The 15,779-nt window shown below is 40.1% G+C and overlaps 2 protein-coding genes across 3 annotated transcripts in view; one reads left to right on the forward strand and one right to left on the reverse strand.

Annotated features, from left to right (window-relative positions):
- Positions 1–13,733, forward strand: part of si:dkey-172j4.3 (diacylglycerol kinase delta) — an 84,608-nt gene extending 70,875 nt beyond the window's left edge. For both annotated transcript variants that reach the window (XM_033983792.2, XM_055229096.1), the window contains 8 exons: positions 197–310; positions 690–824; positions 1,834–1,997; positions 4,069–4,174; positions 5,301–5,390; positions 5,730–5,843; positions 7,115–7,226; positions 7,967–13,733. In XM_033983792.2, coding sequence (XP_033839683.1) covers positions 197–310; positions 690–824; positions 1,834–1,997; positions 4,069–4,174; positions 5,301–5,390; positions 5,730–5,843; positions 7,115–7,226; positions 7,967–8,010 — 879 coding nt within the window. In that variant the 3' untranslated portion in view covers positions 8,011–13,733. The remainder of the gene's footprint in view (positions 1–196; positions 311–689; positions 825–1,833; positions 1,998–4,068; positions 4,175–5,300; positions 5,391–5,729; positions 5,844–7,114; positions 7,227–7,966) is intronic.
- The window catches only part of zgc:92429 (uncharacterized protein LOC445063 homolog), a 57,102-nt gene that overhangs the window by 26,571 nt on the left and 14,752 nt on the right, over positions 1–15,779 (reverse strand). Inside the window, exon 12 of the mRNA XM_033983750.2 lies at positions 13,979–15,779. This exon is cut by the window's right edge and continues 235 nt beyond it. Coding sequence (XP_033839641.1) covers position 15,779 — 1 coding nt within the window. The 3' untranslated portion in view covers positions 13,979–15,778. The remainder of the gene's footprint in view (positions 1–13,978) is intronic.

The following is a 15,779-nucleotide window of genomic DNA, read 5'->3' on the forward strand; positions in this document are numbered from 1 at the left end:
TAAACCCGTCCAGGAGCGTTAACATCTGGGAAAAGACTCAAATCTGAAGTGATAAACTAATCCAAGAATCTTATGTATCTCAGAACAAGTTTTCAGAGGTCTAAACTACAGAATTAGCAGCTTTTACACAGAATAAGACCCCCTGGACGTCTCAAAAAGGAGATTAGATTATTCATATATTTGTGTTTTTTTCCAGAACTTCGGCGCCCCCTCGTTCGACGATAAGAAGCTTGAGGTAGTGGCTGTTTTTGGGAGTATGCAGATGGCTGTGTCCAGAGTCATAAACCTGCAGCATCACAGAATCGCACAGGTAAGTACACAGTTTTCTACAAAATACGATATTCATGTAAAACTTTAAAAAAACAACAACACATATTCGACAAATGGGACTGTATTTGTCATATTGGTGCTTTATTCTTTCATCAAAAACATTCCTGGAGGTGTGTTTTTGCTTCGTTCACACTGGTTTTATTAATCTCCTGTAAAAAGTCTCTGTCTCTGAAATTTCCCAGGATTGTGACGTCATAGATAAAACCCGTGCTGAGTATTTAAGTCTCGTTTATAACTACTTTTACATTCAAATTGCGATATAGATTTGAAACTGATCTTCTTGCAGCTGCCTGTTCAGTATTTTTGTATTTGTGACATACTTTGTTACGTCTGATCGTCTTTCCTTGTTTCGTCTGCAGTGTCGTCAGGTGAAGATCTCCATCCTGGGGGAGGAGGGCGTCCCGGTGCAGGTGGACGGAGAGGCCTGGATCCAGCCTCCAGGAGTCCTCAAAATCGTGCACAAAAACAGGGCTCAGATGCTCACGAGAGACAGGGTAAGACGCAGAGACGCTAAAAGAACTGCGTGTATCCTGCCTCTTAGTGTTTTTGAAAAGTACTGCGATCACAACTAAGCGTGGGTTGCCAAAGTTGCTCTGAATCTTTCATTCTGCTGCACTAGCTCTGATTTCAGTCTTGTATTGTGCAGCTTTGACACAGTGGAGAGTGGCACGGACATCTCGCTTTGTCAAATTAGCAAAGTTAGACAAAATAACTCAAAAACCACTCTGCCAAAATACACCCTGCTGCTAGTTCGAGTTGGACTTATTTGACCTAAAATCACCAAATGCACCCGCAACCATGTTATTCTCCTTCGCAGAGCCACCAAAACTGAAAAATTCTCTCTGTTTTGGGAAGTAAACTGAATTGTTGTAGTTGTGTACAAAGAAAACAATCCTGCAACTCCTCTGTGGTCCATATTCACGACGCGTACTTCCGTTGTCATGACGACAGTAGATACAGCACCAGGGAATTATTATTATTATTATTATTTATTCATTTCAAGCACATGTATCGGGCACACTTAAAGCACAGTTCACAAATTAATCCTTATATAAGCTCAAAAAGGAGTGGGAAGAAAACTTATTAGATCCCACCATCTTCATTTAAGAGACATGTGTCAAACCCAAGGCCCAGGGGCCAAATGCGACCCGCCATGTCATTTTATGTGGCCCGCGACAAAGTAAATTTAAATGTATGACTGTCTTAAAATGTTAGTTTATCAGGAGTTACGCAGTTACACAGATGGATTTTTTATATCTTTGCAAATTTGAGACGAAACATTTTGCTGATGTGGCCCTCGGTGAAATTGAGTTTGACTCCCCTGATTTAAGACATAAATTTAATGCGGAACGGAACGTAATGTCCAATAGTTCTGCTTTGTGGGAAGTAGTGTGAACACAAAAGTCCGGGGAATGAACATAAATAGCAGAACACTTTGTAAGTTTTAAGTCTGGAGCTTGGTGCGGCCTTTCAGGAGAGCGTGTATTTGTATTTATTTCCCAGGCGTTTGAGAGCACCCTGAAATCGTGGGAGGATAAGATGAAGGTGGACCCGTACCGAGCGATCCGGCCTCGTCTGAACTCGCAGCAGTCGATGGAGTACCTGACGGAGGAGGAGTGCGCGCAGGTGCAGCAGCTGGGGCTGGTGGCCGAGACGCTCATCAACAAGTGAGTCTGAGGGAGCGGAGTTTAAAGAAGCTGTGTGAGACTCCAGGTGTGTGGTATTAAAGAGGGAATATTATGCAAAATCGATTCTTTGGAGCTTTTTACCATGTTATTAAGAGGTTTTATATGTAGTCCATGTATGTTTGAGTAAATTAGTGATCTCTCCTGGGCACTATTCCAACGCTCCTTACAGTTAGCAGTGCAAGTGTGTACAAGGCTCCACCCACAAGCCTACGTCACCTATAATATTTATTTATTATATACAAAAGTGTGACACAAAACAACCTATAACTTGATGTGATGTGCGGTGGTTTCATTGACTGTGTTGTGATGACGCTCTGAAGGGGGAGCGACTTAGCGCAGGGAGCAAAGAGTGAGGGGACTCAACAACAAAAGTGAAATGTATTAAGCACGGTAATAGGTTGGTTTTGGCTAATCTAGCATTTTCAAAACAGTAAAAGGAAACAGTGATCTAAATGTGTCCAGTGCAGTTAATGTCCCGTAGAAAACCCCCCTCCTCAAACTAACGAGCAGCACAATGTGTGATCTGTGTGGAGACGCTCTCATGGATTTGACTTTGTCTGTCCTCCTCTCTGCCTCCTCTCTTCCTCTTTCTTTTTTCCTCTACCCTCCTCCTTTCTTCCTAGATTCTCCTCCTCTCCCTCTCTCTTCCTCTCCTCTTCTCCTCTCTTCCTCTTTTCCTCTCCTCTCCTCCTCTGTTCCTCTGCTACTCTCCTCTCTTCCTCTCCTCCTTTCTTCCTCTCCTCTCCTCCTTTCTTCCTTTTTTCCTCTCCTCCTTTCCTCTTTCCTCCTCTCTTCCCTCCTTCTCTCCTCCTCTCCTCTCCTCTTTCCTCCTCTCCTCCCTCCTTCTCTCCTCCTCTCCTCCTCTCCTCTCCTCTTTCCTCCTCTCCTCCCTCCTTTTCTCTTCCTCTCTCCTCCTCTCCTTCTCTCCTCTCCTCCTCTCCCTCTCTCCTCCTCCCCTCTCCTCTCTCCTCCTCTCTCCTCCTCTCTCCTCCTCTCTCCTCCTCTCCCCCTCTCTCCTCCTCTCCTCCTCTCTCCCCCTCTCTCCTCCTCTCCTCCTCTCTCCTCCTCTCTCCTCCTCTCCTCCTCTCCTCCTCTCCTCCTCTCCTCTCCTCTCCTCTCTCCTCCTCTCCCTCTCTCCTCCTCCCCTTTCCTCCTCTCCTCCTCTCCTCCTCTCCTCCTCCTCTCTTCCTCTCCTCCTCTCTCCTCTCTCTGTCTCTCTTGGATTTCCATCATTATTTTCCATAATGTTATTTTTCAATTATCTCTGCACAGATAATTGTCTGAACCACAACAGCACGTCTGAATAAACAAACACTAAAAGGACATTACCATAAAGATCAGCTGTGGAACATTTCAGATCGCACTGACAATAGAGATTTTCAGCCATGCAGTAGTAGCAGTAGTAGCAGTAGCAGTAGCAGTAGCAGTAGTAGTAGTAGTAGTAGTAGTAGTAGTAGTAGTAGTAGTAGTGGTAGCGGTAGCGGTAGCGGTAGTGGTAGTAGTGGTAGTAGCAGTAGTAGTAGTAGTAGCGGTAGTAGTGGTAGTGGTAGAGGTAGTAGTAGTAGTAGCAGTAGTAGTAGTAGCAGTAGTAGTAGTAGCAGTAGTAGTGGTAGCGGTAGTAGTGGTAGTGGTAGTAGTGGTAGAGGTAGCAGTAGTAGTAGCAGTAGTAGTAGCAGTAGTAGTAGCAGTAGTAGTAGTAGTAGCAGTAGTAGTAGTAGCAGTAGTAGTGGTAGCGGTAGTAGTGGTAGTGGTAGTAGTGGTAGAGGTAGCAGTAGTAGTAGCAGTAGTAGTAGCAGTAGTAGTAGCAGTAGTAGTAGTGGTAGCAGTAGTAGTAGTAGTAGTAGTAGTAGTAGTAGTAGTACATATTTGAATAACCCAATGCTAAAGATATTGTCATAAAGCTTGTCCATGTAACATTTGAGGTTCCATTGACATGAGACATTTTCTCAGCGTCTTCAGTGTGGATGTGTTGATTTAATGAGTGTAATTAAAACATTAGTCTCATTGTGGAAACGAGGCTCTGGTCTGTAATTATCTCGTCTCATTACAGGATCCGGGAAACGGCAAAGAGCCACAAACTGGTAGAACAGGAGCTCGCCCACGCCGTCAACGCCACAGCGCTAGTGCTAACGGAGGCTAAACTGTCCAGTCCTGAGGTGAGACAGAGGGGGAGAGGGGGAGGAGAGGAGGAGAGGAAGAGAGAGGGGAAGGGAGGAGAGGAAGAGAGAGGGAAAGGAGAGGAAGAGAGAGGGAAGAGAGAGGAAGAGAGAGGGAAAGAGTGTGTGGCTAAACTGTCCGGTCCTGAGGTGAGACAGAGGGGGAGAGGGGGAGGAAGGAGGAGAGGAAGAGAGAGGGAAAGAAGAGGAAGAGAGGGAAAGGAGAGGAAGAGAGAGGGAAGGAGAGGGAGAGAGAGGGAAAAGAGAGGAAGACAGAGGGAAGGAGAGGAAGAGAGGGAAAGAAGAGGAAGAGAGAGGGAAAGGAGAGGGAGAGAGAGGGAAAGGAGAGGGAGAGAGAGGGAAATGAGAGGAAGATGGAGGGAAATGAGAGGAAGAGAGGCAGAGAGGAGGAGGAGACTTAAAGTAATAAGGCTAATAGATGTAAAGACGAGGAGAGAGGGGTGAGGAAGGGAAGGGAGGAGAGGGAGAGTGAGGGAAAGGAGAGTTGGAGGTAGGCGGAGAGAAGGAGGAGACTTGCAGTGAAAAGGCTAATGGTTGTAAAGATGAGGATGAGAGAGGGGTGAAAAAGAGGGAGAAGAGAGAGAAAGGAGAGGGGTCATAGAAGGGTGAGGGAGAGAGGGAAAAGAGGGAGAAGTGGTCAATACCTGAGAGAGTAGGAGGAGAGGAGAGGAGAGGAGGGAGATGACCTGAGCTATCCCATGTGGTCAAGGTGAGAGACAGAGGGAGGAAGGTGGAGATAAAGAGAGGGATCTTGGGGTCTTGGGATGGTGAAAGACGGGGCAATATGTTGTCGATAAGTAAGGATTTGGAAGAAGATTGTTTAATAATATGTCAGTAAAAAACACAGGACGACAGTAGCTCAGTTTGTAGAGTTTTGTTCCGCTGATCTGAAGGCTGGTGATTTGAATCATATGTGAAAGACTAAGATTAACCTCACTTATAAAAGCAGAAAAAACAAACTTTTTATTCAAGTGACAGCAATACGCTTCTGTAAATATTGACTATGTGACAGTAGAAATGATATCTTTGTTTATAGTCAGGTTTTTATGCTCAGAGTTTCTACATTCACATTAAAATCAGTTCATTTTGTTGTGTGTTTTTGCAGTGTCTGAGTCGAAGCACAGCCGTGGAGATCGTCAACAGCAGCAAAGTTCTTCAAGCCGAGACCAAGATGCTCCTGGAGGGAAAAATACTGGTACAAACAAGATTTACTTTTCTGTTTCATATAAAAATACTGGGACAATCGTCTTTACTTCCCTGATTAAAGGAACCATATGTACAGTTTTGAGTTTAAATTTCGTTAACCTGACATATCTGTGCTCCCAGAGTCGAGCTAAACATGTTCAAATCCATCAAATCAGTCTCATTTTGCTAGTTTCTCTTTAATCGGTGTAAGTGCCAGTGAGGATCTGAGCTTTCACATGAGGCCTGTCCATACACTGAGAATGAGACAGACTTGTATGTGTCCTTTATGTCTTAGGAGCTAAGCTAACGTGTGTGTGTGTGTGTGTGTGTGTGTGTGTGTGTCTTTCAGTCTGAGTGTGCAGAGGAGGAGGAGCTGAGGACGACCCTGAACTCTCTTAGTGCAGAGCTCCACAAACTGGACGACATTCACTGGATCTGTCCTCTCATGCAGTGCAACGAGGAGGTACCAGCTCCAACTCTATAACTCTATAACTCTATAACTCTATAACTCTATAACTCCAACTCTATAACTCTATAACTCTATAACTCTATAACTCCAACTCTATAACTCTATAACTCCAACTCCAACTCTATAACTCTATAACTCCAACTCTATAACTCTATAACTCTATAACTCCAACTCTATAACTCTATAACTCTAACTCTATAACTCTAACTCTATAACGCTTCGTTCTTCGTTTTAACGTTCTATAAATAACTCTATAATTCTCACTCTTTAACTCTAACTCTATAACTCTGTGACGACCCGGCTCGTGAGGGGAAGGGAAGTAACAAAAAGAAAACCAAGTTGGAGAAATGGTAATGGTAAAGGAATTTAATTAACGGGAATGTAAGGGTGAACTAAACAAAAAGGGACTAAACATGGATAAGTTAAACGTTCCTTGCAAGGATTTAAACCAAAAAACAAACGTAAAGTAACTAAAACACGAATTTCACTATAAACAACAGAATCTAGATGACAAACACAGTCAGTACTGACAATCGAAGTGTCTCATAACACAAAGCCACTACCCCTGTAGTGACTAAACCAAAGGAGAGACAATGGCACACTGGCCACACCAGGGCAGCAGCCCCGAACAGGTGTCCCCAGTCCTCTAAAACAGGGAGGCGGCTGAAGGTGGGACAGACTGAAAGACTGTCCTCCAATCACGGCCAAAGGATCCAACAGCCACGATTACTGGGAAGAAGACGACACAGGGACACACACAAGAAACATAATGCACAAATACAAACAATAAAAAAGGACTTAAGGCCTAGGGTCATAACACTATAACTCTCACTCTTTAAGTCCATAACTCTAACTTTATAACTCTTTAACTTTAACTCTATAACTCTATTTAAACTGAATACATAGGTGTTTTAGAACTCACTCTTGTTGTATTTTTGTGCTTTTCCTCTCAGTTTCTTCACAATCTGCCACTTGACCTACGATAAACATTTAGCACATGTACTATCCCACAAACCCAAGTGATAATAAAACCCTGTCATATGCACTTTAAGGTAAACGAGGGAAACTTTGTTTTAGTTTTTATTGAAAAACGCTGCTCTCCTGGTTTGGTGACTCCTCACGTGAAAACTCATTTGAGACACATTTTATTTACAATGTGGCTTCTTCAAAATCTGAAGTGAGCCTCCATAGCTGCAGCGTGAGCGTAGCCTCGTCCGTGTGTTTATTCCGGTGTATGACAGACGACCTTTGACCCCTGTGTTCAGGACTCTGTGCGCAGCAGTAAGAGCAGCAGCAGCATGAAGCTCAAGATCATCCCCAAAGTGAAGAAGGAGAGAGAGAAACTGCACAAGCAAAAGTCCAACAGCTCCCTGTCAGGTAACACAGATGTCCTTCCATGTGTGTCAGATGCCCTCCCTATATATGCCCTCATATATATATATATATATATATATATATATATATATATATATATATATATATATATATATATATATATATATATATATATATATATATATATATATATATATATATATATATATATATATATATATGAGACCTGCTGAAAAAGCTGAGTTTTTTTTTTGTTTTTTTTTATGTTCATAGTTTGAGCAAACAAAACTATACAAATAAAACTATACAAATAAAAACAACAACAAAAAAAAAACAACTGCAAAAAAATTCAGCACAAATCTGTATCAAAATCACTACATTTGAAGCATAAACCTCAAAACATGCACGAAATACTTTTACTTTTTACTCTTTAAGTACATTTTTAAACAGCTACTTAAATATTTTACTTAAGTAGATCTTTTCATGTGATATTTTTACTTGAGTATGTATTACTCCAGTATCTGTACTTTTACTTAAGTAACAAAATCAAGTACTTCTTCCACTACTACTACTTCTATTATGAATGAACAATTTTGGACAAATATCTCACTATGATTTTTCCATGAAGCATTGCGATTTTTATGCAGAATAAGACAGGACAATTTGCTGAGGAAATTGTGGTACTTCCGCTTTTTCAGTTTGATAATTATGTCTTTTGAAATCGTGATCAGACTTTCCGCCTTCGTCTTAATATTTCTGCAATTAATTTTTCCTCTTTGTAGGAACTCTGGAGGTCAAATCTAGCGAGGATTTCTCAGGCAACTGAAGAGGCGGCGGCGCTCGGATCTGCTTTTAACCAGAACCAGTGGCTTTGTGGATCGCCCCCTGCTGTCCTCCTGCTGTCACTGCTCGCAAAACGCCATCGGACCTTTTGAGTAACACACTGGAAGTTCAACCCTTCCACTTCTTTTAGTCCTCAGCGTTCAAATCTCACATTTTAAAAGTGCTTTCCGTTGCTGTAACTCAACCGGATTTGAGAGAGCAAATCTCCAAAACGATGAACAAGAAGACGCAAGTTTACCCGGCGATATCTTTGCATGTGGATTCCGCCATTTTGTTTTGACTTTTACAGTGGTTTTTCGTCTTTTAATTTCTGGATTTTAGCCTTATTTATTTGCTGTTGCTACTGCCATGAAAACTTTTACCTAACAGCAGCAATACACGAACAAAAAAACCATCTCACGAACTTTAACCTAAGTGTTGCAAAAAATATAACCTACCAACGAATGTAACTTGTAATTTATGTGAATACTCATAATATTGTGATTTTAAAAAGGTCGTAACGTTAACGTGCTAAACTAAAAGTGGTTCTTAATAGACTGTGGTGTGAAATGTACGCTGCGAAAATCTGTAATTTCATGTTGACGTGAAAACAAAAAGTGGTTTATTATTGTCATATTAGTAAACGGGTTATACTTGAAAACATCGGCGGATTTAAAGGGCCAGTACCTGATTTTTTTCCCTTGGACTTGAGCTAAATTTGTGTTGCCTCATTACAGAGTGGGAGTGGGTTGATACGGATTTTTTATTAACCGATACAATATCTGATATATGACCTGCTTTTCTGACCGATAATCGATATTTGCCGATACCGAAACCCCCCAAAAATGTGTCTTAACTTGTAGTAAAAATCACAAACTCAACATTTCACAAAAATAATACAACATACAGCCATATAAAGCTCTTCTATTTCCATTTTGCTCGTTAACCTGCTCACAAAGGACGCACAGAGAAATGGGAAGCGCCTGTATTGAATATTGGTATCGAATATGGCCGATACCGGAACAGATATATCGCCGATCTTTAGCTGTTTGGGTTAAAATAAGTCCGCCGTGCACCGTCTGCATGTAAAGCTTTTGATTGTCCGAGATAATCCAGAAAGGGTGCGTTGGCATGCTAGTTGTTTTTAGCTAGTTGTGAAAAGTGCTTATAAACTCATCACGGTGAGTAATTAGGATGTTCGCAATGCAATGCTGTTTTAAAATGAACCGGGTTTTGTTTGTCAGGTTTTTTTTTAAGATGGTAAAAAAATCAGGTACAGCGCCTTTATCATATTAGTAAAAATACTGTATCTCTTATGGAGGATTTCTCAGTCTTTGCAATGATTGTATTTGAGTAATTCGAATATATTTGAGTTTTTGCCTTGTCTGTGGTTAAAAGCTATTATTATTATTATTATTATTACTAAAGATTTATATTTTTTTGTATTTCCCGATGGTACTTCATGGAGCTGATATTGCTGCTTCCCGTCAGACACTGTGCGTAAACATATGAACATGTTTGTAATGTAAAACCTGTGTCCCCCGCATGCTAACCTAGCTAACTTAGCCTAGCGTTGTTTACCATTTACGAAGCCTCAATCGTCGAACCACTTTGCAGAGCACTGAGATTTATTTGTTGGTTTGTACGTCTGGTTATCAATACTGCAGGGCTTAACCCAGGTACAAAGTTGGCAAAAAAGGGAAATAAACTCTAGTGAATATGCTTTATCGTAGTTAAAAGTACGTATAAATATATGCAATTAGTACTATTTTAGTTTTAGCTGCACTGTTGGTAAAGAAAGGCTTGAAAATAACTCGCAAACTCCCCAAAATATGGTTATAAATTTGGCTAAAGTAGTGAGAGTTTTTTGTATTTATTTAAAGATGCACTATGTAACTTTCCAGCAGGGAAGAAGTCGACTACTTTTTTGTGTCCATGGAGATTGCGTTGCCTGTAATGTTCCACAGTATAGCATTTCACTTTCTTGCATTTCTTCAATCACAGGTGTTTTTATTGCTTTAAAATACCTTAAAAAAAACGCATTTTTACTGTGAGCGGACTCGCTTCTCCACAGACCTGACCTGGTGGCGTCATCCGCTTGTCTCCATGGAGATTGGTAACGTTTGATGTCATGGAAGTCGTCTCCTTGGAGATGTTATCGCTTTGTCTGAAAAGTTCCACAGTACGCGCGTTAAACGATTCTAGTTATTCAGTTACGGATGTTTTTTTATCGCTCAACAATCGTGCGGAAATTTCCAAACCAAGCGAAGACGGTAATCTCTATGGAGACGAGCACTGGGAAAGTTACATAGTGCGCCTTTACGTGTCCAGTTTCAGTCTAAAGCTCGTCACGTGTGCCGCAGATTCCAGCGTCCCTGATATGAAACGTTCTGAGTTTCGGGTGAACCTGTGCGTCTTCTCTGAGCGCGTGTGCCCCCTGCTGACCATTTCAAGCGTTTACCGTCACGCCTTGCACTTTACGACTACGCAAACTCAACGGGAAAAACCATAACTGTGTCAAAGATTGTTTTATTTTCGTTTGAGCAAAGGATATATTTATATGTAACAAACTAAAGTGTGGGTGTGAACTGTACCATAGTAACAAAATAGTACAAAATGTTCTTGAAATGTTCTGAAGTGTACGGCATTGAAACTGTATGACCTTTGCATTGCTCCTGATTTAAAGCTACACTGTGTAACCTTTCCATCTGCTTCCAAATCAGTCCACGGAGGCGTTTTCATGCTCCACAGTATAGCATTAAAAGTATCTATATCACAGTTATTCAGGTGTTTTTATTGCTAAATCCAGATCTGACATGTATCTAACAGTTGTCGGCTGTTTGTTTCCATGGCGATAGATGGGTTTAATGCCATATTTTGGAATGTTTTTAACGGCAAGCGGCATCTCCTTGGTGCCACTTGGAAGCAACCCGGAAAAGCTGCACAGCGTGACTTTAAAACACACCTAAGTATTTAAAATGTTGTTCTATGAGAGACTGGGTTAGAACGAGCAGACAGGAGCGATATAAAGCAACTGTATGTAACATTTTGAGTGTAAATTTCATAAACTTGACCTCTCTGTGTCGCTAGATACAAACTAAACAAGTTCTAGCTTTTACGACTCTGATTTATTCTTAATTACAAAAACATTGGACAAGACGGTCGAGTTGTTTGCTATAATTTGGTGTTTCGGTTCCCAAGACAATTATCCAATCAGCAAGTAGAATGAGGTTCATTTGCGTTGCCTGGTTCAAAGCTGAAATCCAGTTGGTTTAAACCTAAAATGCCTCTCTCTGATCTGAATGTCACTACCTAAACCCCAGCACCTGCAGAACAATCATGAATGGACCAATATGGATTTTATTTTTATTTTTATATCTGATATTTGAGCTGCTGTTGTGTCCGATAATCGATATTTGCCTATACCGATATTTCGCTTTGTAAATCAATAAGAAAGCCCCAAAAACATGTCTTAACTTGGAGTAAAATACACAAATTGATCTTTCACTAACTGTACAGTCATTTTACTCATTAATCTGCTCACGTTGGACATGATCGCCGAGTTGTTGTTGTTGTTGTTGTTGTTGTTGTTGCAAAAGTTTGGTGTTTTAGTTCCCAAGACCATTATCCAATCACCAAACAGAATGGGGTTCATTTGTGTTGCCAGTTTTAAAGCTGAAATCCAGTTGGTTTAAACCTAAAATGCCTCTCTCATCTCAATGGTCACTACCTATACCCCACTTTTAAAATCCATCGGAAAGCACCAAAAATATGTCTTAACTCGGAGTAAAAAATCCCAAATTAACCTTTCACTAAGATAATTGAACGTACAGCCATATAAAGCTCGTCCCTTTCCATCGTACTCGTTTAATATGTTCACATTCGACATGACGACCAAGTTGTTGTTGCTAAAATTTGGTGTTTCAGTTTCCGAGACAATTATCCAATCACCAAACAGAATGGGGTTCATTTGTGTTGCCAGATTCAATGCGGAAATCCAGGACTCTCTGATCTGAATGGTCACTGCCTAAATCACTCCCTGAGCTGCAAAGGCTGCACTAGCACTGATTCATGATTGAATTCTGGAGGTTCTGAGGTTCTTTCACATAAGACTTGTCCATAAACTGAGAATGAGACAAACGTGTATGTCTCTTTATCTGCAGGTTTAGGATCCGGCAACACCAATAGACTAAAGACTAAAGTCACGTCTCTGATTGGTTTATTGCCTGGCTCCTCCCACTACTCCAACATTCAAATTTCTGCCAAAAAGACAAGAGGTCCCTATCCCAAATGTCTCATAGATTACATTTTACAAAATACAGTGTGTTTTTATATTATTATTATTATTATTATTGCTCTTTATTTGAACCAGTGTTAACTTATTCATTTGATCTTGAGTGCTCTTACTTGTACATTTTAAGTTGGAAAAACTAAAAAAATATATATATTGTTGCCTAAAATCTCTTCTCTGGAGGATTTGGAATACTTTGTTTTTTATAAGTTGTTTACTGTTGTGTTTTGATTTTGTTTGGTATATTTATATGAAGTGCTTTAAAGACTCTTACCACAGCGAATGCTCCGTCAGTGCAACAAAGTGTGACAAACGATTATGAAACACAGTGTTAAAGTGCATACCACGGGTTTCATGTTTTTCTAATTCTGCCTTGGTTTGGTGGGATAGTTTTACATTGGTTAAGTATCAGTTTGTGGGGAAAAAAGTTGAAAAAAAAGTACAAAAATACAGGAAGTAGCGCCAAATCCTAAAACAAAATCCCTCTACTTCTGTCATCAACGCAGAAAACTCCATCCAAGACATTTTTCTGACAGTTTAAACCTTCATTTAACAAAATAAAGATGTTCTTATTTATTTTACTTGTTTTGGCCCTTGTTAACATCATGGTTTCTAGGTAAAAGTTACTAAATTACCTTTAAATAATACGTAGAGGTTACCTAGCAACCAAAACTTGTCTAAATTGCGCAATAGTTATGATTAGAGTAATAAAAAAATAAAAAAAAGATAACGGCTTTATTTTGTTAAATGAAGTTTTAAACTGTCAGAAAAATGCCTTCCCTGTGTATAAATTGTAGTTTGGATGGAGCTACTTCCTATATTTTTATACGTTTTAGCCACAAACTGATACTAAACTGATGTAAAACTATGATAAATATTTAACACAGGTACTATTCAACCAAAAAAAGTCAGAATGCGAAAAATATTAAAACCTGTCAATGAACTTTAAACTCTGGGGGTATATTTTTACAGTGCTGTCCCATATTAAACTCTGGGTTATATTTTTACAGTGCTGTCCCATGTTAAACTTTGGGGTATATTTTTACAGTGCTGTCCCATGTTAAACTTTGGGGTATATTTTTACAGTGCTGTCCCATGTTAAACTCTGGGGGTTATATTTTTACAGTGCTGTCCCACGTTAAACTCTGGGGGTATAGTTTTACAGTGCTGTCCCACATTAAACTCTGGGTTATATTTTTACAGTGCTGTCCCACGTTAAACTCTGGGGTTATATTTTTACAGTGCTGTCCCATGTTAAACTCTGGGGGTTTATTTTTACAGTGCTGTCCCATGTTAAACTCTGGGGGTTTATTTTTACAGTGCTGGCTCCTGTTGCACGGTTGTCATGGAGATGGTGAATTGTCGTATTTCTTGTGCATTCGTGACAGAGTTGGACTCTTTGGAGAATAAACGATTTATTCAAGTGTGAAACTAAACCTGTGTCTGGGATTTTATTATGTGTTTGTTTTAAAAATTATAATTTACGGTAAAGATGTCACTATGTCTTTAATGTCTCTCTATCTATCCATCTATCTATCTTCATCCATCCATCATCGTTATGTAATTATGAAAAATAATACAAATCACAAAATCTCCAAACATTACTTTAATAATCTCTCACATAAACAAAATACAAAAGTCATTCTTTACAAAACAAACTTACTATAAACACAACACACACGTCTATCTGTCTGTCATAACACACACGTACACACACTTTTCATATCCTTATCCCATCTTTACCTTTTTACTTCAGTTTTTGTGTTTTATGTTTTTATGATCATTAAATTATTATAATAACGTACCGTATTTTCCAGAGTATAAGTCGCACCGGAGTACACGTCGTACTGGAGTATAAATCGTACGGGAGTATAAGTCGTACTAGAGTATAAGTCATACTGGAGTACAAGTCGCACCGGAGTATAAGTTGTACTGGAGTATAAGTCGCACTGGAGCATAAGTCGCACCGGAGTATAAGTCGTACTGGAGTATAAATTGTACTGGAGTATAAGTCCTACTGGAGTATAAGTTGTACTGGAGCATAAGTCGCACCGGAGTATAAGTCGTACTGGAGTATAAGTCCTACTGGAGTATAAGTTGTACTGGAGTATAAGTCGCACTGGAGTATAAGTCGTACTGGAGTATATGTCGTACTGGAGTATAAGTCGCACCGGAGTACATGTCGTACTAGAGTATAAGTCCTACTGGAGTATAAGTTGTACTGGAGTATAAGTCGCACTGGAGTATAAGTCGTACTGGAGTATATGTCGTACTGGAGTATAAGTCGTACTGGAGTACATGTCGTACTAGAGTATAAGTCGTACTGGAGTATAAATCGTACTAATCCATGGAGACAAGCAGAAAAGTTACACAGTGCACCTTTGAAATCAAAAGGAAAAAAAAACAACTACCCAAACAGCATCCATATTTAATTTCAAGTTCATTTTGACTCATTGAAACTTTACACTGAGGTATTCAGTCTTGTCTTTGCCTTGTAAACCACAAACTGTGTTCACAAATCTAGAAATTAAAGATGTCGTAATTTCAATTTCAGATGGAGCAGGTTTTTTGTAACTGTTGGTGAGTTTCAGATGATATTTAATACAGATGAGCCAGATAAAATTAATATTGTTAAACTGCGGACTTTTGTTGAAATCATAGACTGTGTAAAGAAGTGGACATCACCCACAACGTTCGGCTCCATTCAAATGAAGCTAATCGAGGCTAGCAGTTATAGCGGTTAGGGCTTTTGGAATTATGACCACGAGTATCACGGCAACCAAAGAGCCAATCCGGAGCGAGGATGTTGAAGGTAACGCCCCTTCCCGCCTACACTGCTGGTTTAGAAGAGAGTAGACACTTAGCAACACTGTAAATCAAATCTGTTGCTAACGTTAGCGGGTGCGACTTCCGGGAAAGACGGCGCCTGATTTGTCTGTTATTAATGTTAATATCTTGATTTACGGACACAATAGTGAAATAAAAACACTAGGATCACGTAGAGAGGGTTAATACGAACGTTTTAAGACCAAGCGAGTGACGAATTTGACCGCAGCAGTTACAGCGAGAGGGGCGACGGCGGCTAGCAGGTTAGCTATGTCCATTTAAATATACAGTTTATGGTTGTAACACAGTGAGTTCTTGAGTCACTAATAGAAATGATCAGGTTCAACATTTGTGCATTTACCTTCTGGATATTTCATGGTAAAGTACAATGTGATCAATAGGGGAAATCTGTCTCTGGCGCCCCCATCTGGGAGTATAACATCATTACATCCTAGAATCTGAAAAGCACTAATGAGATTCACAGTTTTTTGGAAGAAATATCCAAATGTATGATCCACAAATTAACTTTATCATGTGAACTACAGGGCTGCAGGATTAATCGTAACTGAAATGATACAATTTGAACATAATTAGCAAATTTTAAAGGCTGCAGTCCCAGATCGGTCAGGCCTGATGTGAACACAGCTGAGTGACTC

Source organism: Periophthalmus magnuspinnatus, chromosome 18, assembly GCF_009829125.3.
Source record: "Periophthalmus magnuspinnatus isolate fPerMag1 chromosome 18, fPerMag1.2.pri, whole genome shotgun sequence".
Lineage (NCBI taxonomy): Eukaryota > Metazoa > Chordata > Actinopteri > Gobiiformes > Gobiidae > Periophthalmus > Periophthalmus magnuspinnatus.